At 43.3% G+C, this 26,239-nt stretch overlaps 1 protein-coding gene across 1 annotated transcript in view; it reads right to left on the bottom strand.

Annotated features, from left to right (window-relative positions):
* Positions 1-12,070: 12,070 nt before the first annotated feature.
* LOC115145273 (insulin receptor-like) overlaps positions 12,071-26,239 on the bottom strand; it is a 127,948-nt gene continuing 113,779 nt past the window's right edge. The window contains exons 11-20 of the mRNA XM_029686714.2: positions 25,930-26,213; positions 25,630-25,778; positions 22,823-22,979; positions 22,444-22,540; positions 22,231-22,298; positions 21,886-22,115; positions 21,376-21,649; positions 20,877-21,006; positions 20,282-20,416; positions 12,071-20,018 (exon numbers count right to left, since the gene is read on the bottom strand). Of these exons, the coding sequence (XP_029542574.1) occupies positions 19,658-20,018; positions 20,282-20,416; positions 20,877-21,006; positions 21,376-21,649; positions 21,886-22,115; positions 22,231-22,298; positions 22,444-22,540; positions 22,823-22,979; positions 25,630-25,778; positions 25,930-26,213 (1,885 nt within the window). The 3' untranslated portion in view covers positions 12,071-19,657. The remainder of the gene's footprint in view (positions 20,019-20,281; positions 20,417-20,876; positions 21,007-21,375; positions 21,650-21,885; positions 22,116-22,230; positions 22,299-22,443; positions 22,541-22,822; positions 22,980-25,629; positions 25,779-25,929; positions 26,214-26,239) is intronic.

Genomic DNA, 26,239 nt, shown 5'->3' with positions numbered 1-26,239 from the left:
GGGAACTCTGAAATACAGGAAAAAACCCTGACGGAAACAATGTAGAATAATAGTTTGTATACCTAAAGTTTGCATATTCCACAGGGGATATAAGTGCCAAATAAAGTATTTTTTTAATATCGCTTTTAAACATGAAACCAAAGACATGTATGATATATGCTGGCTCAGAACCAGTGGCTCTGCATTAGCAAAAAGAAGAAAAAAGCTTTTAATAGCTTCCAGGATTTTTATGATGAAAATGCTTTTTAGGTCAGGGACATTCTTCAGAGGTTTATAGGACCAGGCAAGCACAGAGCCCGATTGCTATGTGATTCTGATGCACTTCGTACGTATGCGATATCTATGTGAAACAAAGGTGTTTCATAGATTTGTATGTTCAAAATGCATATGAAAATGCAATGCAAGAGCCAGACAAAGTGATCTTAATGTTGTCAGAGTATCTGAAATGTCTGAAAAAAGTGTGTTTTTCACAGGGGGGTCTGTATGACTGAATAAGAAGCGTCAGGCTATTAATGACAAATACCATGTAATGTTGGCAATGAGCCTCATCATCACACGATCTGCTTTGACAGGATGTAGTATGGACAAGCTGGAACACATCTGTCTTTAGCGCTCTAGGAAAGCTCATCAGGGAATTTTCATCATATTCCTCCTAACCATGTCCTCCAAGCCATCTGCCCTTTCATCTATCTTTGCTGTCAAAAGCAACACAATATCGTTTTGCATCTCAAGAGGTGAGGTAAGGGCTTGAGCTGATGACTGGATGGGCGCAGGTTGTCAGCATTGTTGTCCGTGCACACCAATTCTTTCTATCACTAACAGCATTATTTCCCCCCACAGTTACATTCTGAAGAGGAGTATCAAAACCATACCATATTTTGCTTTTAATTTGTCCACCTGATGATTTATCTATTTCTTTTATTTTGGTTCTGGTCATGGAAGTTTCCATGTAGACAAGCTAGTTTTTGAGCTAGCAAGCTGATCTGAATATCTAATGTTGTCGCTTTAGAGTTTGAGGTGAATAACTTGCAGAAAGTAATCAATTACTTGATAGATAAAATAAACCATGTTCATACAGGGTTTTCTGACCTTAGAAATGACCAATTGGTCATATTTGGGTGAGGGAATCTCAAAATTCCTACCAAAAAACACTTCTGCACTGACCTCCATCTTGCGTGCCCCTCACCTATCAGAGCTTTTGCAGCATGAACTGACATATTGTCCACCCAATCAAAGGATCAGATAATTCATCTAGTACCGAAAGCATAAGCTACAGCTTGCCAGTGCTGCAGTGCATGCAATGTGGTGAGTAGTTGACATAAAGAGAGAGAAAGACAATAGTTGAACAGTTTTGAAGAGATTAATTTCTTCCAAAATGAAGGAGAATGAAGAGAGAGAGAGAGATTTTGTCTTTTTTTTCAATTTCAGTTTCACTTACTTAGATGGCAAAGGCAGCTAGGTAGTTTAGTCTACTCAAACACCCTGCTCAAACAGAGGAATGCTGTGTTAGCTAGCTGGCTATGACTATCCAACACAACACTGGAAGTCTTCCAAGTCAAGCTTTTGGTTTTACAAATTTATTGCCACGAGGCCTGTCCGTGAACGTGCTAAACTGCATACTGACTGTACACTGTAATGTTACTGCATGATTGTAGCGGGATTAGAAATGTGTTACTTTTATTAGCTATTTTGACAATGACATTACTTTAGCTACTGTGACAACGATGTAGCTGTTATGATATGGTTTGGCTTGGAAAGTTTTTTTCGGATGATGTGTTGTGAATTGAAGTCCAGAAGCGAAGGGAAAAGATGAGAGGAGGAGAGCGCATAGATGTGAGAAGGAATACAACGTGGCTGCTATGAAAGTGAACTGTGTTTACGCATGATCAGGGGTGTATTCTGTTTAAAAATGTTTCTTAAACAGAAGCAGATGTAGAGGAAATGGGGATAAACGCATCTGAATTTGTCCAATAGAAATTCTTGTTTGCAACTGTTGGACTAATGATTACACCCTATATGTCACAAGTGTAAAGAGGAGTAGGCAGGAGGCAGTCACAGGTTTAGAACTACTGAATTTATTATTAAAGTACTATATATATATATATACAGTGGGGCAAAAAAGTATTTAGTCAGCCACCAATTGTGCAAGTTCTCCCACTTAAAAAGATGAGAGGCCTGTAATTTTCATCATAGGTACACTTCAACTATGACAGACAAAATGAGAAAAAAAATCCAGAAAATCACATTGTAGGATTTTTAATGAATTTATTTGCAAATTATGGTGGAAAATAAGTATTTGGTCACCTACACACAAGCAAGATTTCTGGCTCTCACAGACCTGTAACTTCTTCTTTAAGAGGCTCCTCGGTCCTCCACTCGTTACCTGTATTAATGGCATCTGTTTGAACTTGTTATCAGTATAAAAGACACCTGTCCATAACTTCAAACAGTCACACTCCAAACTCCACTATGGCCAAGACTCCAGCTGTCAAAGGACACCAGAAACAAAATTGTAGACCTGCACCAGGCTGGGAAGACTGAATCTGCAATAGGTAAGCAGCTTGGTTTGAAGAAATCAACTGTGGGAGCAATTATTAGGAAATGGAAGGCATACAAGACCACTGATAATCTCTCTCGATCTGGGGCTCCACGCAAGATCTCACCCCGTGGGGTCAAAATGATCACAAGAACGGTGAGCAAAAATCCCAGAACCACACGGGGGGACCTAGTGAATGACCTGCAGAAAGCTGGGACCAAAGTAACAAAGCCTACCATCAGTAACATACTACGCCGCCAGGGACTCAAATCCTGCAGTGCCAGACGTGTCCCCCTGCTTAAGGAAGCCTCAAGGTTTTGCTCGCCTGAGGTAGAGTATCTCCATGATAAGCTGTAGACCACACTATTAGCCAGGAGAGTTTTCATCTATATTTTTCATAGGTGTCTATTTAACACCACAAACCAATGCTGGCACTAAAACAGCACTCAATGAGTTGTATAAGGCCATAGGCAAACAGGAAACACTCATCCTGAGGCAGCACTCCTAGTGGCCGAAGACTTTAGTGCAGGGAAACTTAAATCCGTTTTACCTCTTTTCTATCAGCATGTTAAATGTGCATCCAGAGGGGGAAAAAAGACCACCTTTAATCCACACACACAGATGCGTACAAAGCTCTCCCTCGCCCTCCATTTGGCAAATCTGACCATAATTCTATACTCCTGATTCCTGCTTTCAAGCAAAAATTAAAGCAGGAAGCACCAGTGACTTGGTCTATAAAAAGGTGGTCAGGTGAAGCAGATGCTAAACTACAGGACTATTTTGCTATCACAGACTGGAACATGTTCCTTGATTCTTCCGATAGCATTGAGGAGTACACCGCATCAGTCACTCGCTTTATCAATAAGTGCATTGATGACGTCGTCCCCACAGTGACTGTACATACATACACCAGCCAGAAGCCTTGGATTACAATCATACTACACCGGCTCCGACGCTCGTCAGATGTGGCAGAGCTTGCAAACTATTACAGACTACAAAGGGAAGCACAGTCGTGAGCTTCCCAGTGACACAAGCCTACCAGACGAGCTAAATCACTCTGCTCGCTTCGAGGCAAGCAACACTGAGGCATGCTACGTTCTCCGTAGCCGACGTGAGTAAGACCTTTAAACAGGTCAACATTCACAAAGCTGCGGGGCCAGATGGATTACCAGTATGTGTACTCCGGGCATGTGCTGACCAACTGGCAGGTGTCTTCACTGACATTTTCAACATGTCCCTGATTGAGTCTGTAATACCAACATGTTTCAAGCAGACCACCATAGTCCCTGTGCCCATTTAGGAAACCTGCCTAAATGACTACAGACCCATAGCACTCACATCCGTAGCCATGAAGTGCTTTGAAAGGTTGGTAATGGCACACATCAACATCATTATCCCAGAAACCCTAGACCCACTCCAATTTGCATACAGCCCAAACAGATCCACAGATGATGCAATCTCTATTGCACTCCACACTGCCCTTATACCCTCAAAGCTTATCACTAAGCTAAGGATCCTGGGACTAAACACCTCCCTCTGCAACTGGATCCTGGACTTACTGACGGGCTGCCCCCAGGTGGTGAGGGTAGGTAGCAGCACATCTGCCACGCTGATGCTCAACACTGGAGCTCCCCAGGGGTGCGTGCTCAGTCCCCTCCTGTACTCCCTGTTCACCCATGACTGCATGACCAGCCATGACTCCAACACCATCATTAAGTTTGCAGACGACACAACAGTGGTAGGCCTGATCACCGACAACGACGAGACAGCCTATAGGGAGGAGGTCAGAGACCTGGCCGGGTGGTGCCAGAATAACAACCTATCCCTCAACGTAACCAAGACTAAGGAGAGGATTGTGGACGACAGGAAAAGGAGGACCGAGCACACCCACATTCTCATCGATGGGGCTGTAGTGGAGCAGGTTGAGAGCTTCAAGTTCCTTGGTGTCCACATCAACAACAAACTAGAATGGTCAAAACAAACCAAGACAGTCGTGAAGAGGGCACGACAAAACCTTTCCCCCCTCAGGTACCGGACAAAAAAAGCTTCTCAACAGGTTTTACCCCCAAGCCATAAGACTCCTGAACAGGTAATCAAATGGCTACCCGGACTATTTGCATTGTGTGCCCCCCAACCCCTCTTTTACACTGATGCTACTCTCTGTTTATCATATATGCATAGTCACTTTAACTATACATTCATGTACATACTACCCCAATTGGGCCGACCAACCAGTGCTCCCGCACATTGGCTAACCGGGCTATCTGCATTGTGTCCCGCCACCCACCAACCCCTCTTTTACGCTACTGCTACTCACTGTTCATCATATACAGTATGCATGGTCACCAGCTAGCCTACTTCAGCAGTACTGTATCATTTTAATCATTTTAGTCAATAAGATTCTTGCTACGTAAGCTTAACTTTCTGAACATTCGAGACGTGTAGTCCACTTGTCATTCCAATCTCCTTTGCATTAGCGTAGCCTCTTCTGTAGCCTGTCAACTATGTGTCTGTCTATCCCTGTTCTCTCCTCTCTGCACAGACCATACAAACGCTCCACACCGCGTGGCCGCGGCCACCCTAATCTGGTGGTCCCAGCGCGCACGACCCACGTGGAGTTCCAGGTCTCCGGTAGCCTCTGGAACTGCCGATCTGCGGCCAACAAGGCAGAGTTCATCTCAGCCTATGCCTCCCTCCAGTCCCTCGACTTCTTGGCACTGACGGAAACATGGATCACCTCAGATAACACTGCTACTCCTACTGCTCTCTCTTCGTCCGCCCACGTGTTCTCGCACACCCCGAGAGCTTCTGGTCAGCGGGGTGGTGGCACCGGGATCCTCATCTCTCCCAAGTGGTCATTCTCTCTTTCTCCCCTTACCCATCTGTCTATCGCCTCCTTTGAATTCCATGCTGTCACAGTTACCAGCCCTTTCAAGCTTAACATCCTTATCATTTATCGCCCTCCAGGTTCCTCGGAGAGTTCATCAATGAGCTTGATGCCTTGATAAGCTCCTTTCCTGAGGACGGCTCACCTCTCACAGTTCTGGGCGACTTTAACCTCCCCACGTCTACCTTTGACTCATTCCTCTCTGCCTCCTTCTTTCCACTCCTCTCCTCTTTTGACCTCACCCTCTCACCTTCCCCCTACTCACAAGGCAGGCAATACGCTCAACCTCATCTTTACTAGATGCTGTTCTTCCACTAACCTCATTGCAACTCCCCTCCAAGTCTCCGACCACTACCTTGTATCCTTTTCCCTCTCGCTCTCATCCAACACTTCCCACACTGCCCCTACTCGGATGGTATCGCGCCGTCCCAACCTCCGCTCTCTCTCCCCCGCTACTCTCTCCTCTTCCATCCTATCATCTCTTCCCTCTGCTCAAACCTTCTCCAACCTATCTCCTGATTCTGCCTCCTCAACCCTCCTCTCCTCCCTTTCTGCATCCTTTGACTCTCTATGTCTCCTATCCTCCAGGCCGGCTCGGTCCTCCCCTCCCGCTCCGTGGCTCGACGACTCATTGCGAGCTCACAGAACAGGGCTCCGGGCAGCCGAGCGGAAATGGAGGAAAACTCGCCTCCCTGCGGACCTGGCATCCTTTCACTCCCTCCTCTCTACATTTTCCTCTTCTGTCTCTAATGCTAAAGCCACTTTCTACCACTCTAAATTCCAAGCATCTGCCTCTAACCCTAGGAAGCTCTTTGCCACCTTCTCCTCCCTCCTGAATCCTCCCCCCCCCCTCCCTCTCTGCAGATGACTTTGTCAACCATTTTGAAAAGAAGGTCGACGTCATCCGATCCTCGTTTGCTAAGTCAAACGACACCGCTGGTTCTGCTCACACTGCCCTACCCTGTGCTCTGACCTCTTTCTCCCCTCTCTCTCCAGATGAAATCTCATGTCTTGTGACGGCCGGCCGCCCAACAACCTGCCCGCTTGACCCTATCCCCTCCTCTCTTCTCCAGACCATTTCCGGAGACCTTCTCCCTTACCTCACCTCGCTCATCAACTCATCCCTGACCGCTGGCTACGTCCCTTCCGTCTTCAAGAGAGCGAGAGTTGCACCCCTTCTGAAAAAACCTACACTCGATCCCTCCGATGTCAACAACTACAGACTAGTATCCCTTCTTTCTTTTCTCTCCAAAACTCTCGAACGTGCCGTCCTTGGCCAGCTCTCCCGCTATCTCTCTCAGAATGACCTTCTTGATCCAAATCAGTCAGGTTTCAAGACTAGTCATTCAACTGAGACTGCTCTTCTCTGTATCACGGAGGCTCTCCGCACTGCTAAAGCTAACTCTCTCTCCTCTGCTCTCATCCTTCTAGACCTATCGGCTGCCTTCGATACTGTGAACCATCAGATCCTCCTCTCCACCCTCTCCGAGTTGGGCATCTCCGGCGCGGCCCACGCTTGGATTGCGTCCTACCTGACAGGTCGCTCCTACCAGGTGGCGTGGCGAGAATCTGTCTCCTCACCACGCGCTCTCACCACTGGCGTCCCCCAGGGCTCTGTTCTAGGCCCTCTCCTATTCTCGCTATACACCAAGTCACTTGGCTCTGTCATAACCTCACATGGTCTCTCCTATCATTGCTATGCAGACGACACACAATTAATCTTCTCCTTTCCCCCTTCTGATGACCAGGTGGCGAATCGCATCTCTGCATGTCTGGCAGACATATCAGTGTGGATGACGGATCACCACCTCAAGCTGAACCTCGGCAAGACGGAGCTGCTCTTCCTCCCGGGAAGGACTGCCCGTTCCATGATCTCGCCATCACGGTTGACAACTCCATTGTGTCCTCCTCCCAGAGCGCTAAGAACCTTGGCGTGATCCTGGACAACACCCTGTCGTTCTCAACTAACATCAAGGCGGTGGCCCGTTCTTGTAGGTTCATGCTCTACAACATCCGCAGAGTACGACCCTGCCTCACACAGGAAGCAGCGCAGGTCCTAATCCAGGCACTTGTCATCTCCCGTCTGGATTACTGCAACTCGCTGTTGGCTGGGCTCCCTGCCTGTGCCATTAAACCCCTACAACTCATCCAGAACGCCGCAGCCCGTCTGGTGTTCAACCTTCCCAAGTTCTCTCACGTCACCCCGCTCCTCCGCTCTCTCCACTGGCTTCCAGTTGAAGCTCGCATCCGCTACAAGACCATGGTGCTTGCCTACGGAGCTGTGAGGGGAACGGCACCTCAGTACCTCCAGGCTCTGATCAGGCCCTACACCCAAACAAGGGCACTGCGTTCATCCACCTCTGGCCTGCTCGCCTCCCTACCACTGAGGAAGTACAGTTCCCGCTCAGCCCAGTCAAAACTGTTCGCTGCTCTGGCCCCCCAATGGTGGAACAAACTCCCTCACGACGCCAGGACAGCGGAGTCAATCACCACCTTCCAGAGACACCTGAAACCCCACCTCTTTAAGGAATACCTAGGATAGGATAAAGTAATCCTTCTCACCCCCCCCTTAAAAGATTTAGATGCACTATTGTAAAGTGGCTGATCCACTGGATGTCATAAGGTGAACGCACCAATTTGTAAGTCGCTCTGGATAAGAGCATCTGCTAAATGACTTAAATGTTAAATGTAAATGTTTAATCATATCTACATGTACATACTACCTCAATCAGCCAGACTAACCGGTGTCTGTATGTAGCCTCGCTACTTTTATAGCCTCGCTACTGTATATAACCTGTCTTTTTACTGTTGTTCTATTTATTTTCTTACTATTGTTTGCACTATTGCTTAGAGCCTGTAAGTAAGCATTTTACTGTTAGTCCTACACCTTTTATATTCGGCGCACGTGACAAATACACTTTGATTTGATTTGTTTATATGAATGTGGTACCTTCAGGCGTTTGGAAATTGCTCACAAGGATGAACCAGACTTGTGGAGGTCTACCATTTTTTTTCTGAGGTCTTGACTGATTTCTTTTGATTTTTACCATGATGTCAAGCAAAGAGGCACTGAGTTTGAAGGTAGGCCTTGAAATACATCCACAGGTACACCTCCAATTGACTCAAATTATGTCAATTAACCTATCCAAGCTGTTTAAAGGCACAGTCAACTTAGTGTATGTAAACTTCTGACCCACTGGAATTGTGATCCAGTGAATTATAAGATAAATAATCTGTCTGTAAACAATTGTTGGAAAATTGACTAGTGTCATGCTCAAAGTAACCGACTTGCCAAAACTATAGTTTGTTAACAAGACATTTGTGGAATGTTTGAAAAACGAGTTTTAATGACTTCAACCTAAGTATATGTAAACTTCCGACTTCAACTGTATATGTACATTTCTACCTCAAATGAACTTGTACCCCTGCACATCGACTCAGTACCGTGTCTCTGTGTACATAGCCAAGTTATCGTAACTTGTGTTATTATTTTTCTATTATTTACAACAAAATTCTCTCTGCATTGTTGGGAAGGGTCCGTAAGTAAGCACTTCACTGTTAGTCTACACCTGTTGTTTACCAAGAAGCATGTGACAAATATTTGAATAAAGAGGTCACACAAGGATCCTATCGAGTTAAACACGAGTTGGTCCAGGTTGTCGATGTTGACCTATTTCAGGACCAGATCCAGGATCAGCTTACACTTCCCAAATCCCATCAGGCGAGGGAAATGCAAAACTGGCCTTAGAACAGTCTAAAAGAAATATGAAATCATGTCATTTAACAACAGCTCATGTTCTGTTCTCTCTGGTTATGCAAAATATTATCCTACTCGTAGTCAGAGCCATATATTGAGTTTGACCAATTTATAGAATTTGGAGTATTATTCTAATTCTAGACATTCAGTTACATAGTGAATACATTCTTCCCATATTATGTTAATGATGAGCTAACATGGCTGCCATAGAATGCTGTAATGTCATGTAAACACAATGCAGAAACCTCAATGTCCTAACTCTAAATACTTGGTTCTGTCCACCCACACAGACAACATCGTGAAGAAGGCGCAGCAACGCCTCTTCAACCTCAGGAGGCTGAAGAAATTTGGCTTGTCACCAAAAGCACTCACAAACTTCTATAGATGCACAATCGAGAGCATCCTGTCGGGCTGTATCACCGCCTGGTACGGCAACTGCTCCGCCCACAACCGTAAGGCTCTCCAGAGGGTAGTGAGGTCTGCACAACGCATCACCGGGGGCAAACTACCTGCCCTCCAGGACACCTACACCACCCGATGTCACAGGAAGGCCATAAAGATCATCAAGGACAACAACCACCCGAGCCACTGCCTGTTCACCCGGCTATCACCCAGAAGGCGAGGTCAGTACAGGTGCATCAAAGCTGGGACCGAGAGACTGAAAAACAGCTTCTATCTCAAGGCCATTAGACTGTTAAACAGCCACCACTAACATTGAGTGGCTGCTGCCAACACACTGACTCAACTCCAGCCACTTTAATAATGGGAATTATGTAAAATATATCATTAGCCACTTTAAACAATGCTACCTAACATAATGTTCACATACCCTACATTATTCATCTCATATGTATACGTATATCATCTACTGCATCTTTATGTAATACATGTACATGCCACTTTAACTATGCCACTTTGTTTACATACTCATCTCATATGTATATACTGTACTCAATACCATCTACTGTATCTTGCCTCTGCCGCTCTGTACCATCACTCATTCATATATCTTTATGTACATATTCTTTATCCCCTTACACTTGTGTCTATAAAGGTAGTAGTTTTGGAATTGTTAGCTAGATTACTTGTTGGTTATTACTGCACTGTCGGAACTAGAAGCACAAGCATTTCGCTACACTCGCATTAACATCTGCTAACCATGTGTATGTGACAAATAACATTTGATTTGATTTAGTACTGTAAAATACAAACCGTTTGGCAGATACTAGTGGTCTGCATTGCAGTTCACTCAAGTGGATCAGTTTAAAACTGCAATGCCATCGCAGTACCATCTGGAGAGGGATTGCTACATTTAGTTCATTTGACCTAGTTGACATTTAAAAAAAAAAAAAATCCAATAATTTTATTCATGATTTTAATATAAACAGTTAATTGTACAATCATTTACACACAGTAAGATTTTATTTTCATATCATTCCAAAATGTTCTGTACATGTCACTGCTTCTCCTTGAAAATATAGAAAAAATAAATTGTCAGGCATTATTTAGTCATGGCACATTCTGATCCTGCACATGTGTAATTGTGTGTGGAAGTGACAAGAACATTAATATGATATTTATATATGTGATATACACAAATATAATGGCACATTCTGATCCAGTGTTGGGATGTAGCTATCGTTGTGGTTGTACATGGGTGTGATACACATACACGTCACCTGTATATGCATCTGTGTGACAAATATAGCTATACATTATCAATGACGAATACATCAGTAAATCTTCTAAAAAAAATAACATGACAGAGGTTCATGAAGAGGTATCCTGCCAGCCTACACACAAAGCATTTTGTGGCCATCTATGTGCACAGAAGAAGGAGCAGCAATCAGATATAAACAAACACAACCCATGGCAAGACTTTAACCAAGGACGATACAGACACCTAAAACTTCTCGGGGCTAGAGACCTTAACATGTAGCGAGCTGTGTCAAAACGAAGCAGACCACTGGCAAGACAGCATGACTAGGATCCCTTTACCCCCTAAACCCTCAATATCACCACAACCACACCCACCACTACTATACTGAACCCCCCACCTGACCCTCATCCATTTGTCAAACAATTACACTTCAATAAATTTGACGTGACATTGAACAAAAACTTTCAGCAAGGGCAAATATAATATATCAATCATTACATCGACGCCTATGTAGACGAGCAGAGTCAGTTGTAAAAGTGGCGTCTCTGTTTAAGTCATACCAACCATAGCCTTAAACACGTACACATTTCATTACACTACTAAACAGACATTGTACATAATACATAGCGACGGTGTTTTTCTTCATACTGCCCCATAGCCATTAGATTGGGATATCACCATAGTTTCTGATACACTTTATAGCTTATTTATTTATTTAGGATTTCATGTTGTGTTTTCCTCCACGAACGTGCAGTGGTCTTTTCCAGTTTTTCACATCGAAAAGCAAAATGTCAACTAAATCTAGATGACTTTTCTGTAGGCCGTTGGTCAGAAAGAAACACACCCCCCCCCCATAACATAGCAATGTGTGATATTTTGAGATCAAAATAAATAAAACATGCGTTCTTACCACTGCCCACCCGTTAGCATGTTGTTCACAAACACGGGAACATGCATCTACAACGGAATGGAACATGATCAAATGAACGTTTTAGGCCACATGTCATATGATACACAGGTAGCCCATCCAGCCAGCGTTGTGCTGCTCCATAGTACATCTAGAGTACAGTACTTTTATCTGCTCTGCATACTGGGGTAGTGTCATGACTAAAAACATCTAACTTTGGTATTTCATTTAGAAAACGTTATATACATTGACAACAATGTTCAATTCAATAATCTACAAGGGTAGTAAAAGATTAGACAGAAAAGTAATTGTATTTGCCCCCCCCCCCCCCCCCCCCAAAAGGAATAGAAATAAACATCTCTAAATGTAATACTTTCTTTTTAAAACAATAAAATTAATACAATGCTTTGTTCTCAACCTGCGCTGCAGCACTAGCATGCTCTGTCAAACTCCATTTTCAGGTTATCAGAGTGAGTAAGCATTTCACTGTTAGTCTACTCCTGCTGTTTACTAGACATGTGACAAATAACATTTGATTTGAGTTTCAAACTAAACCTAAACTTCCCTAAATCAAGTGATACAATTTTTCACCGATATCTGCCACTATTTTAAATGGGAGTTCTATTCTCCCCATGTCATGCAATCAATAGTTGCTAATTATACATGATCCCATGTGCTTTGGGTGTTGGACTATCATCAACAAAGAGATGGCCAAAATACAAAATTCTATTAAATTAAAAACTAAATCAGCTGGGGATGGTTGGGTTCATGCAGAATTCAAGCAAGAGCTTTGCACCAGTAGAGACAAGAAGATCAACATTTTGGTGAAACCATGAATATCGTCCACATACAGCAATTATCCCAATACAGTTATATCATGAATCATCCAGCCAAGCAAAGGGGATGTGTTGCATCCTTCTCACTGCAGCGATGAGTACAGAACACAATTATCTCCTGTCTTAGAATGCATAATACGTTAATACTCCAGTATTATCCTGCTGGGACGTTGGGAGATGAGACCGTCCAGTCCGGACCAGATTAGTCCAGTCCATGGCACTGAGGGTCTGGCTGGCTGTGTCGTCAGGAGGAGGGCAGTCTGTCTGAGCAAGGCACTATGGGACAGAGCCCTGGCTACACACTCGAGTCCTGATGCTGCACTTCCCCCATCCAGCCAGCTGGGGGCAGTGAACACCACATATCACAATGATAACAGGCATACAATCAGATCATTAACTTTAAAGGCTGAACATTTGATTTGCAAGAGGGTGGTTGTTTGTTGACAACTTCTAAGCTACATCTCCCCTAAAATATGATTTGCTAGGATGCCAAGAGCACTTGCACTTCAGTCAGAAACAGGTTGGAAGCTCCTTCCATCACCCAACCCCCGATACACGTGCCTCCCTGAGAAGTTCAAATCTAGTCCTTTGACCAGCGGAGGCATGCAGTGTCCAGACAGACCCATTCCATGGCATTGATATAACAATAAGGTCATTTCTTGATATTCACAGTAGAAAAAAAATACATACAACATTAAGGGAAAACAACAGAACAGAGAAATAAAAACACTTCTGGAGGATACATTAAACGGCCTTGAGACTAAATGCTATCCGTATTTGACTGAGAAGAACAGGGACTCTGGGAGATATATATATACACACACTAGACACACTCCTGTGTTCCAATGGCATGCTGTCTTAGCTAATCCAAGTTTATCATTTTAAAAGGCTAATTGATCATTAGAAAACCCTTTCGCAATTATGTAGCACAGCTGAAATCTGTTGTGCTCATTAAAGAAGCAATAAAACTGGCCTTCTTCAGACTAGTTGTCCTCTTGCTCAGGGTCTCCCACTCCTCTTTCTATTCTGGTTAGTCAGTTTGTGCTGTTCTGTGAAGGGATTAGTACACAGCTTTGTACGAGATCTTCAGTTTCTTGGCAATTTCTAGCTTGGAATAGCCTTCATTTCTCAGAACAAGAATAGACTGATGAGTTTCAGAAGAAAGTTCTTTGTTTCTGGGCATTTTGAGCCTGTAATCGAACACACCTATGGCCTATTTCAGACTAGTTGAGTATCTGGAGCACCATTATTTAATGATGCTCCAGATACTCAACTAGTCTAAAATAGGCCAGTTTTATTGCTTCCTTAAACAGAATATCAGTTTTCAGCTGTGCTAACATAATTGCAAAAAGGGTTTTCTAATGATCAATTAGCCTTTTATAATGATAAACTTGGATTAGCTAAGACAACGTGCCATTGGAACACGGGAGTGATGGTTGATGATAATGGGCCTCCGTATGCCTACGTAGATATTCCATTTCAAACAAAATTGTCAATTTCCAGCGACAATAGTAATTTACAACTAACGTCTACACTGTATTTCTGATCAATTTGATGTTATCTTAATGAACACAAAAAAAGTGTTTTTCTTTCAAAAACAAGGACATTTCAAAGTGACCCCAAACATTTGAACGGTAGTGTATATACCCACACAAACCAACACTGAGGATTTCATCTATGGTGAGTCAATGGTGAAAAGCATGACCAAGGCTGAGCTATTGCAGACTATGGATATGTGATCAAGAAATATGCAATCATGATTTGGACTACTCTGTCTTGATGCAGAATTTCTATAAAAAAGCTCAAATCAAGTCTTCCCTAGAACAATAAATGCACAAAAGCAAAGCAGTCTAGTTCGCTCACAAAGCAACTATCAGCTAGCGGGTATGTAACAACAGCTATTACATTAACCGTTGTTACAGGGTATGTAAAAATTATGTTCATTTCAAAAAGAAACCTGACGCTTTGGAATCTGAAAGCCTATTCAAATAATGGGAGTGGGAACCTAAAACGCACATTTTTCATAATTAATCACCAGTCAAAAGGTTGTCATATTACTACATTCTTGACTGATATACCTGTTCTAATACATTTCCAGTCAAATTAAAGTTTGGGGCAACATTTAAAAGCGCATTGAGGTTGTGCTTCACACAACACTGGGGGTTAACCTACTTGGTTGTTAAGATAATGTAGAGTTTGAATATGAGAAAAAAAGTTCTTAATCAGGATAATTACTGGGTCAAAACGTGTTACTTTCTTCTTATTCTGATCAGGGTGTTTCTCAATATGCATTCTACCCTACTCCACACTCATGCTCCGAGTGCATTCTCCGATTACGTTCTCGAGTACGTTCTTGTGAGGACGAGAGTGTAGAGAAGCATTCGCCATCCCCCCTACTACAGTTGAAGTCGGAAGTTTACATACACCTTAGCCAAATACATTTAAACTCAGTTTTTCACAATTCCTGACATTTAATCCTAGTAAAAATTCATTTTTTAGGTCCGTCAGGATCACCACATTATGTTAAGAATTTGAAATGTCAGATTAATAGTAGAGAGAATGATTAATTCCAAGTGTGTGTAAATTTCCGACTTGAACTGTATATTACCTTACGCTTCACCTCCCCATTCACTGAAACGTATTTCAGCCAGGACAATGGCAGCAATAGACGAAACGAGATATACACAAAGCAAACGTTTTACTTCATAGTTATCAGATAGATATGTGAATCGTAATAATCTAGCTAGCCAGCTAGTTAACCAAAAAATGACCTGAAACTAATGTTATGCCAGGTAGATGTACATTTTTCACGGGTAGCTACCAATTCTTTGTGGCTAGCTAGTTATCCAGTTAGCCCTATTGACATACTATGGATTTAGCCATTCACTGAACCGTCTTCCAGCCAGGACAATGGCATGAGAGATGAAACAAGATATACACAAAGCAACCGTTTTACTTCATAACTATCAGCTATATGCGAATCATAATAATGTAACTAAACAGATAGTTTAACAGGCAAAAATGATCTAAAACAAATATAACAGTAGTAGCTAGCCAGTTAGCCCTATTGACTAATTATGGGCTTGCAATCTATTGTAAGTAGGCAGGTAAACAGCAGGTATTTATGAAGGTATCAAGAAAAAAATATTGTAGTCTGGCAACATATGACATGTGAATATGCATTTCATTCCGAGGTTGATGTGTATTTTCTCTCTCTTCAGCTGAACTAATGCCCTCCATTGATGTAAAAAAAAATGTTATATCATTTTTTACGTGGTTGCGTCATATTTCTTTGCATACTTTCTGTTGAAGTGTGCATCGATGCATGCTTCAAAAATATTTAAAAACGGAGTACGCATTCGAGATTATGTATACTTTGATTTGGACTCATAAACCGACCCTCTCGTGGTCCAATTTGCGTGCTCGGAGCATGTTAGTACGCATGTTGAGAAACACGCAGGGTCTTATCTTTTTAATCTCTTTAAAGGGGCTGTCCCTGTCCTCTGTTTTGAACTACAGGGATACCAACAGACTGACAGACGAAGAAAGATGCTGTAGTCTCAAACTGATTCCTCCAAACACCCACTGAGGTAGACTGTGGCCAAATGCATAGAAACTACAACTACCAACTCCTTTTCACATTTATAGCTCTACCCTTAACTAGTTTTTTTTTTTTTTTTTTTTACCTGACTTTCAATATTTAAAAAACGGACAAAAAGCGAACAGTGTTTTTTTTTTATATATACAATAATACAATAAATAAAATATTAAATATCTGTAATTTTTCAAAGATGATGGTGATCTTCTGAATTGAAAATTGCATACACTTGTATACACCGCCATAAAGAGACAATGGTCATATGTAGAGATCCACCATTTATCTCTCGTTATGGGCATGTACTGTATGCACAGTTGTGAGGGAGGTTTCCCACTTTTTCACTCTTTTTTTCCAGACAATATATTCTTTAGTATTTACAAAGTAAAAATGTATGAGAGTGTAACTGATTGAGGAAAAAAAACTAACATTTTGGGGGGCATTCGAGTAAGTGGAGTAGATCAAGAATCAGCGAGAACCAGAAAGGTGGTTTAACATTGCTTAAACTTTGAACACCATAGCACTAAATTAACTTGCCATTCAACCCTTACAACAACTGACCAAAAACTAGCCACATACCTCTCTCACAAGCCGATGTTCCCCGTAGAAACAGAGAGATAGAAGTTATTTAGCAACTGTCATATCTTTCTCATCATCTCTAAGTACTACTTGAGATTTACGGTATGGATTTAGCTCCCATCTACGAGTCGTATTTCTCTCACTCTGTCTAACATGTATAAATACACACACACACACTGTAGCTACACGCATTAACATGAGTATGTGCCAACAAACAAACAGTAACCAGCCTGTGCAATGTACAGCCATCTCTCTGGTCTGTGGTTGGTTGAGAAGGCACTGGGTGGAGGCTGATGCGGTTCCACCATCGCCGATACAGACAGACATACAGACATAGAGGGGTAAACAGTGATAACTGGGCGAAGATGAATGGGCAGGTTAGGGTTAATAACACCAGGCCTATAACTGTAAGCTCTTAACAGCCACACAGGCTCAAACTGCTGGTCAGATTGACTTACCCTTAGCTCCTGTCTGTGCTTTTCTGTCCCTTATCAATGCTTCTGACAATAGACAATGAGTATCACTGCCTTTGGCTAGAGGGAGGGATAATGGGACAAATAGAGACGTGTGTGTGTGTGTGAACTACTAATGATTGGGCTATTTGTGCTTCTCAATGGGAATGCCATGTAGACACTTTTCAATCAATCTTTATGTAGTTAAGACCAATTTGTGATTTGTGCCACATAGAATAAGTGTGTGTATACTTTAAAAACAAATCAGGACTTTGTCTTGTGCTGGGAAGAAGCTGACAGGAATGTTTAAATGTCTGTATGGAACTTAATAATATGAATGTAAATGGACAGAGGTTTACACTTTCACAACCCATCTTTAGATATTAGAGTGATGGGTTACAATCCAAATTGTGGGGAGGGGTACACCACAATCCAAATGGGAGGGTGTGGGATTGAAAGAAACCCAAATTAAAAGCAGGGGGAAATAAGTTCAATATCTTTTTCTTTCGGGTGGAAGGGAGAAGGGGTTGTGAATAACGGGCACACAGCAAGTCCGAACACGGTCTCCACTGCCAATAGTAGAATGTTAGCCCAGCCCTGGGGGTAAAGCAGCACTTGTTGTACAGCTACAGCGTGTCCTGACTCATAACATACCACCACCTGTACACCACCTCTCTCCGTTAGTACACACCGACACGCACACACCTTCATCTAACGGCTCCCTCCCTCTCTTTCGCTGCTGCCCGCTGTGGACTCTGAATGCAATAGGAACTTTCCAAAATGTTCAAAATCAAAAGCATTCAACCACAGTAACATGGAAAATTCCACCAGCAGCCTGATTCTGACCTCCTTCCTGTGTCAGCGAACATTACAGCCAATGAGGCGATCGTTATGTGGGGAGAGGGCGTAGGGTGGTGGTAGGGTCAAAACAAACCCAGTTGTCTGAGGACATGGGGGTTGTGCTGGAGTAGAGCTGATGCTCGTTACCCATGTGAAGCACTGCATTATATCTCTCTCAAAGCCCTGATGGTATGTGGTCCTGCAATACATCCACCTATATGGGCTTCTGACTCCAGTGGAGGAGATAGATAGGTAGATGGGTCTCCTATGACCCAACTATAACCCTATAAAACCCCACTACCAACAGCACAAGCCAAGAGCGCACAAGCCAAGTACAATCATCAGGCCAAGACAAACTGTCCAAGCAAGCAGACATCACATTTCTAGCCCCACCGATAACATCAATCAATCAAACAGATCGCTAATGATCAACCAAACAGACACATTTTAACACAACATGGACATCTACACCATGGCTCCATCAGACCAAGGCACCATTCATTCCCATTTCAGTTTTTGGTTCTTGTCATTTTAGCATAGTGGCCCACCCAAACGCTTCTACTGACAGGACGAACAACATTTGAAAGATGCCATGATTTTTCTAAAATAGTGGGCTGCCCTTTGTTGCTGAGGAGAACAGGGTTCTCCTGAGGGGTTGAAAGAGAAGTAAAACCACGTGTGGAGGTCTAAGACAACAGAGCACTGGCGGCCGATTAGTGTGATATCTGGGGTTAGAGAGAGAGAAAAGACCGAAAACCCCCCCCCATCTTACCAGAAAAGCCTCAGATGAAAACATTACAAATAAGAAATATGTACAAAAACATCTATATTGTATATATTCTATATAAAATATTGATATAAATACCAAATATTCCATATATACTATATATATTATATATTCTATATCCACAAAAATATATGAAAGCAGCAGCTATTGGTCAGTCTGAGGAACTATTTTGCCCAACTTTTAACTGTTTAAATATCCTTCAGCCATAATGTGAGGACTCAGAAATAAAACTGAAAAAATTAGACAAAAAATGCTAATAAATTAGAACTATTCACCAAACAACCAAAATAATCTCCGTAAAGTTTGGAATTCTGCACAAAAAAAATTAAATAAAAAGTTTCTCTACGAATAGACATTTGTTCTAGAGAGTTTATGCCGTCCCATGGTTCAAACCTTATCTAATTTCAAAGGAAATTCAAAGGAAATTAATACAAGTATTGATGGACACTTCTCTTTGTTAACAGGCCACAAATAAAAAGGCCACTATCTGAAAAGGTTTTCAAGAGAATGGAAGAGAGATGGGGCAGCGTGGAAAGGGCAAGAAGTGTTCACAGTTTTTTTCTTCTTTTTCCATCAACCAGTCCTGGAAACATGGCAATAGTGAACAAAAAAATAAAGATAGTAGATAGTTGTAGTAGATGATTCTGGATAAATGCAAAAATGTCTTTCAACATATACCAAAATGTTTGCATTGTGTGTCCCACCATGCTTGGCAGCTGTGAGGAAGAAAATACATGTCCTGAGATCAGTTTTCTTAAGGGTTTCTGCAAGAGTTAAACAACTTAAATAGTTTGAAAGGAGGAAGAAAACCTTAGGAAATGTTAGGAAGGGCTGGATCTCGGCAATGATAGGATTCGTCCGTTTTTCTTGCCACCGTTCATGTGTGCGTAGGGCACGTGTTCCTCATAGTTGCCCCTTAGGTTCTGGCTGGATCCATTGTCTCTGGATACACTGTCGCTGTCCTCTCTCTGGGAGTAGGACGATGGGTCCAGTGGGATGCTCTCCATGTTCTCCAGGTCCAAGTCAAACTCCTCTGTCTCGGGGAGCTTGTTCTCCTCGCTGTAGAAGAAGGAGACCTCCTGGAAGCTGGGGTGAACATCCTCCTTCAACATCTCGATGATCTCCTGGAAGGTGGGACGCATCTTGGGGTTGTACTGCCAGCACATCGACATCAGGTTGTGGCTGAGGGAGGAGAAGAGGGAGAAAGATGAATGAATGAGAAAAATAAATCTATGAGCTCTATCCACAAGCCGCTCACCTCTGTTGGTCCCCCATTGAAGCAAAACTAGCCCAAGTAATACTGTAGGCATGTAGTAGTGGTAACTCAAACACTTAACCAAATCAAAATATATACCTCATGTACTTTGTATGGCTGGTATGGCACATCAAAGTAAAATACTACAGATCCCACAATGCACTAAAAGTCTAGTGTTTGAGACACGTACATCCTCTCTACGCAGTTCTCTGGTTTGTCTAGGTATCCTCCGTCCATGACGAACTTGAGGACCTGTTCGTTGGACAGGCCTTGGTAAGGCTGCTCTGCTAGGGTGCTGACCTCCCACAATACCACACCAAATGACCTGGAGATAGACAAGTACAACACATTATTATCTCAAGCCAAAAACAATAAAAGGATGTGAATAATGAAATAAAGGACTAGTGACTTCAAATTAAAATCTGGACATCAAAGCCAGTTCCACTGCTTTTTTCATTTATTCACCTCTAATAAGGGACTGATTTAGACCTGGGACACCAGCTGGGTGCAATTAATTATCAGGCAGAACAGAAAACCATCAGTAGTCTGGACCCACGTAGGCTGCAGGGTAAGATTGAAATACCCCTAGACTAGTGTCACTGAATAAAAAGTGGTTATAGAGTTACTGTAGACATGAAGGGGGTAAGAAGGAGGAGTGGAAAAACATGCTCTCAAAAAAAAGAAGAAGAGGTTAGAGAGATTGAATAGAGGGGGGAATAATAAAAGAACGAGCAGAAAATCCCATCAGACATCCGTGGCAGCCAGGTGTGTCCTACTGTACTCACCAGCAGTCTGAATGTGCGGTGAACACTCCGTCCTTCAGAGATTCAGGAGCCATCCACCTGACAGGAAGCAGACCCTTCCCTCCCTTACGGTAGTAATCCGTCTCATATATGTCTCTGGTCATGCCAAAGTCTAAGGGGAGGAGAGGAACAGTGAAAACACAACCTACAGTAAAATAGCATCATCACATCATAACTCTAACCCTTCCTGTAGTAGTCTGTCTCATAGATGTCTCTGGTCATGCCAAAGTCATGGAGAGACAGTCATACATCCACCACAGACACACGAGACAGTCGTCATACATCAACCACAGACACGAGACGGTCGTCATACATCAACCACAGACACACAAGACAGTCGTCATACATCAACCACAGACACACGAGACAGTCGTCATACATCGAGCCACATGACTCTTGAATTATGAAAGGCTCACACAGTTCTGATTTACTTGTTGAAACTGAGTGTGATCGTGTACTCTGTTATTCTACTGTACTCCACCTCCGATCTTGACGGTGTTGTCCTCAGCCACCATGCAGTTCCTGGCGGCCAGATCTCTGTGGACAAACTTTTTGGCGTTGAGGTAGGCCATGCCGTCTGCTATCTCCCCCGCCATCTGAATCATCTCCTTCAGTGTGGGAGGGGGATTCCCTGTGGGGTTATTCTCAGAGTCTGGTCGGAGGCAGCGCAGGAAGCTCTTCAGATCCCCGTGGGTCATCAGCTCCATCACCACCAGAGTGGGCTGGCCTTTAGACACCACCCCCAGCAGACGCACCTACAGACAGAGAGAGTCAGGACCATTGAGATATTATATATTTCTCTATAAAAAAAAACTGTACTCAATATAAACGGATTCCAATGCATGACACGTACGGCCATGAAACTCCATCTGCTCAAAAAGCTCAATCTACAGTACTGTGTCAACCTTCTTACCAGAGAATACATTCTCAGTCATCATACCCAGATAATAGATAGTGGTTAGTAACGAAAGTGAATGAATAAGCTCCTAACCACGTGGTGGCAGCTAAAGGCCTTCATGACCGACGCTTCGTTGAGGAACTCTATCCTCTCTCTCAGACTGGCCGACTCGTTGACCGTCTTCACCGCCACACGCGTGTCCGGCTCGCCCTTCACAATGTCCTTGGCGATGCCCTCGTAGACCATGCCAAATGAGCCCTGACCCAACTCCTTCAAGATGTTGATCTTCTCCCTCGCCACCTCCCAGTCATCAGGCACGTACACTACACAATACAAATGGAGAAAGTTATCCTTTTTAGTACACTTTAACATGTACACTACCTCACAGGAAAACAAACTTGCAAAACCAGTTTGAGGTGTGGGTTTGGTTGTCCTTACTGTCATTGGCGCTCAGGTACTCTGGGTTGGACGAGGCGATCAGAGGTCCAGTGGGTCCCTCAGTTTGTCTGGAACACACAGTCACACAGATTAGTCAAAGGTATCCTTGCATATTTAATTTGTCTATTTGTCTTGCCAGGCTGTCATTGTAAAGAATATATTTTTTAAATAAATAAAACAATTATACCAAACATCTAATCAATCAAGTCTTACTTCTTCTTGAAGATCATGAAGACTCCACCTCCTACGAATAGCAGCAGGATGAAGCAGATGACTGAGCCAATGATAATCTTCAGTGAAGTGGTGTCCTCTGCAACAAACACAGCAGCCATTGGTCACTAATTTACATTTTTGTCATTTAGCATACACTCTTATCCAGAGGAATTTACAGGAGCAATTAGGGTTAAGTGCCCTGCTACCCTAGTCGACTCGGGATTTGAACCAGCGACCTTTCAGTTATTGGCCCAACACTCTTAACGTCTAAGCTACCTGCCGACCCCGTCACTCTCATAGCAAAATGAACTGCTCACATTTGTTTTCCAGAAAGTGTAAGCAAGTCCAGTTCCCATTGGAGCAGGCAGGCAGGACTTACTGTCGGGCATGAAGAAGAAGGTGGGTTCAGTCCAGGAGCCGTTTCCTGCCAGCGATGTGGCACGTATCCTCACGGTGTAGTTCCCAGGATGCACCACTCTCAGCCTGCAGCCGCCGATCTGGGTGTAGGCCTTCCTGGACACGCAGTGATGCAGCTCCTGGAACACATTATTACAAGGTTATAGAGTGGTTATAACATGGCTACGTCACAGTTATAGCACTAAGTCGCACAAGGCTTTGTATAAACAGTGTGACTCTGAACACCAGGGTTTATAATATACAGTGGGGAGAACAAGTATTTGATCCACTGCCGATTTTGCAGGTTTTCCTACTTACAAAGCATGTAGAGGTCTGTAATTTTTATCATAGGTAGACTTCAACTGTGACAGACGGAATCTAAAACAAAAATCCAGAAAATCACATTGTATGATTTTTAAGTAATTAATTTGCATTTTATTGCATGACATAAGTATTTGATCACCTACCAACCAGTAAGAATTCCGGCTCTCTCAGACCGTTTTTCTTTAAGAAGCCCTCCTGTTCTCCACTCATTACCTGTATTAACTGCACCTGTTTGAACTCGTTACCTGTATAAAAGACACCTGTCCACACACTCAATCAAACAGACTCCAACCTCTCCACAATGGCCAAGACCAGAGAGCTGTGTAAGGACATCAGGGATAAAATTGTAGACCTGCACAAGGCTGGGATGAGCTAAAGGACAATAGGCAAGCAGCTTGGTGAGAAGGCAACAACTGTTGGCGCAATTATTAGAAAATGGAAGAAGTTCAAGATGACGTTAAATCACCCTCGGTCTGGGGCTCCATGCAAGATCTCACCTCGTGGGGCATCAATGATCATGAGGAAGGTGAGGGATCAGCCCAGAACTACACGGCAGGACCTGGTCAATGACCTGAAGTGAGCTGGGACCACATTCTCAAAGAAAACCATTAGTAACACACTACGCCGCCATGGATTAAATTCCTGCAGCGCACGCAAGGTCCCCCTGCTCAAGCCAGCGCATGTCCAGGCCCGTCTGAAGTTTGCCAATGACCATCTGGATGATCCAGAGGAGGAATGAGAGAATGTCATGTGAGCTTTTTGGTCTAAACTCCACTCGCCGTGTTTGGAGGAAGAAGGATGAGTACAACCCCAAGAACACCAACCATGGGAGGTGGAAACATACTTCTTTGGGGATGCTTTTCTGCAAAGGGGACAGGACGACTGCACCGTATTGAGGGGAGGATGGATGGGACCATGTATTTTTATTTTACCTTTACTTAACCAGGCAAGTCAGGGGCAGAACGACCTTGTCAGCTCGGGGGTTTGAACTTGCAACCTTCCAGTTACTAGTCCAACGCTCTAACCACTAGGCTACCCTGCCGCCCCAATGTATCTCGAGATCTTGGCCAACAACCTCCTTCCCTCAGTAAGAGCATTGGAGATGGGTCGTGGTTGGGTCTTCCAGCATGACAGCGACCCGAAACACACAGCCAGGGCAACTAATGAGTGGCTCCGTAAGAAGCATCTCAAGGTCCTGGAGTGGCCTAGCCAGTCTCCAGACCTGAACCCAATAGAAAATCATTGGAAGGAGCTGAAAGTCCGTATTGCCCAGCGACAGCCCTGAAACCTGAAGGATCCGGAGAAGGTCTGTATGGAGGAGTGGGCCAAAATCCCTGCTGCAGCGTGTGCAAACCTGGTCAAGAATTACAGGAAACGTATGGTCTCTGTAATTGCAAACAAAGGTTTCTGTACCAAATATTAAGTTCTGCTTTTCTGATGTATCAAATACTTATGTCATGCAATAAAATGCAAATTAATTACTTAATCATACAATGTGTTTTTCTGGATTTTTGTTTTAGATTCTGTCTCTCACAGTTGAAGTGGACCGAAGATACAAATTACAGACCTCTACATGCTTTGTAAGTAGGAAAACCTGCAAAATTGGCAGTGTATCAAATACTTGTTCTCCCCACTGTCGATGTGTCTTTCCCTGAGGCTTCTCCTCACCAACAAAGTAGGGTTTCTGTGAATCAAACAGCTTTTAACCTAGCATACTAGCACTCAGACTTGTAAATGATTTTATTTACATAAAACAAAATCAGCAAATCTTGTTATCTTTCACACTTAAATATTTGAAATATCTTCCTTTAAACCCCTTACACTCTTGGACATTGGCATATATGGATAGGGCCACATTTAAATGTTTCTAACAGAAGAACTATAAAAAGCATTCACATGATCATGGTAGCAGTTGAAATAATCAGACCAAAGGTGAGGACACAACAGTTCCAAACATTACACTGTTGATTTTATTTGCATTTTACATTTACTGTACTTTTCACAGCATTTGTCATTAAGGACATCTGAAAATATTCTGGATACATTTAGTACCATACTAAGAATATTCATTTACATTTTGGAATAGGTGTAAAATAAGAACAATTATTAAAAAGGGATTGAGTGAGAGGTCTAACTGGTGTCTCCAAGTGGCCTCACACCTCTCAAACTGTGCACAGTTCCTAAGTCATTTTGTTTTTGTATGGAAGACAGCCCTGCGTCCCTACCATCACACAATTATTGTTGTTGTTTAGGTATCCATGTTTATGAGCGCAGACAATGGTTGAAAAAGGATGAGCAAAGATCAAACTCAGACTGTAGCTACCATGTATACACGTAATAAACTAATCAAACATATTGAAATTCTGTAGAATCAAGTAAGAAAATATTTAAAAAACAAGAAAAAGCAGGGGGAAATCGATTGATAGAAACACAGTTAAGTAATTTCATCCTAGTATTCATACTAACCTCAAGGTCTCCCAACCTCTTGTAGTTGACCTCGTACAGGATGATCATGCCATTGGGGGCTTTGGGGTCCAGCCACTTGATGTGGACAGACTCTGGGTGCTCCGACACCATCTCATGGGTCACCTGGCCCACAATGTCATCAGCTTTCTCTGCAGGGAGAGGAGCAGAATACAGGAAGAACGATCAGCAAGGGCAATATGAAAGAATAGTGTCTGTACTGTGTAGTGTACAAATATGCATTATGTTACTTGCAGAGAAGCTGTAGTTCATATGTGTGTCTGACTCCATGTACAGCCTTACTTTCGGGCATGGTGCGGGCGCTGACGTAGGTAGCCATGCTGCAGCGTTGGGGGTCTGTGGGGTGGTTGCAGGCATGGATCTCTATCTGGTAGCTGGTAAAGTGACGCAGGTTGGAGATGACGGTCGACTCCTTGGCATACACCACCAACGTCACCTTAGAGCCCTCCACCCCCTCGCCATCTGGGCTGGGCGTGGTGGACGTGTTGGGCAGGGTGGGGGGAGTGGTCAGGAAGTGCGGAAGGGTGGCGTTGGCCACGCCCACTGAGCGGCGCCGACGAGACGGTCTGATGGAGAAAGGGGGAGGAGAGCG

Source organism: Oncorhynchus nerka, linkage group LG17 (genome assembly GCF_034236695.1).
Source record: "Oncorhynchus nerka isolate Pitt River linkage group LG17, Oner_Uvic_2.0, whole genome shotgun sequence".
Lineage (NCBI taxonomy): Eukaryota > Metazoa > Chordata > Actinopteri > Salmoniformes > Salmonidae > Oncorhynchus > Oncorhynchus nerka.
Note: the sequence above shows the minus strand (reverse complement) of the source record. Positions and strands in the feature narration are given on the sequence as shown.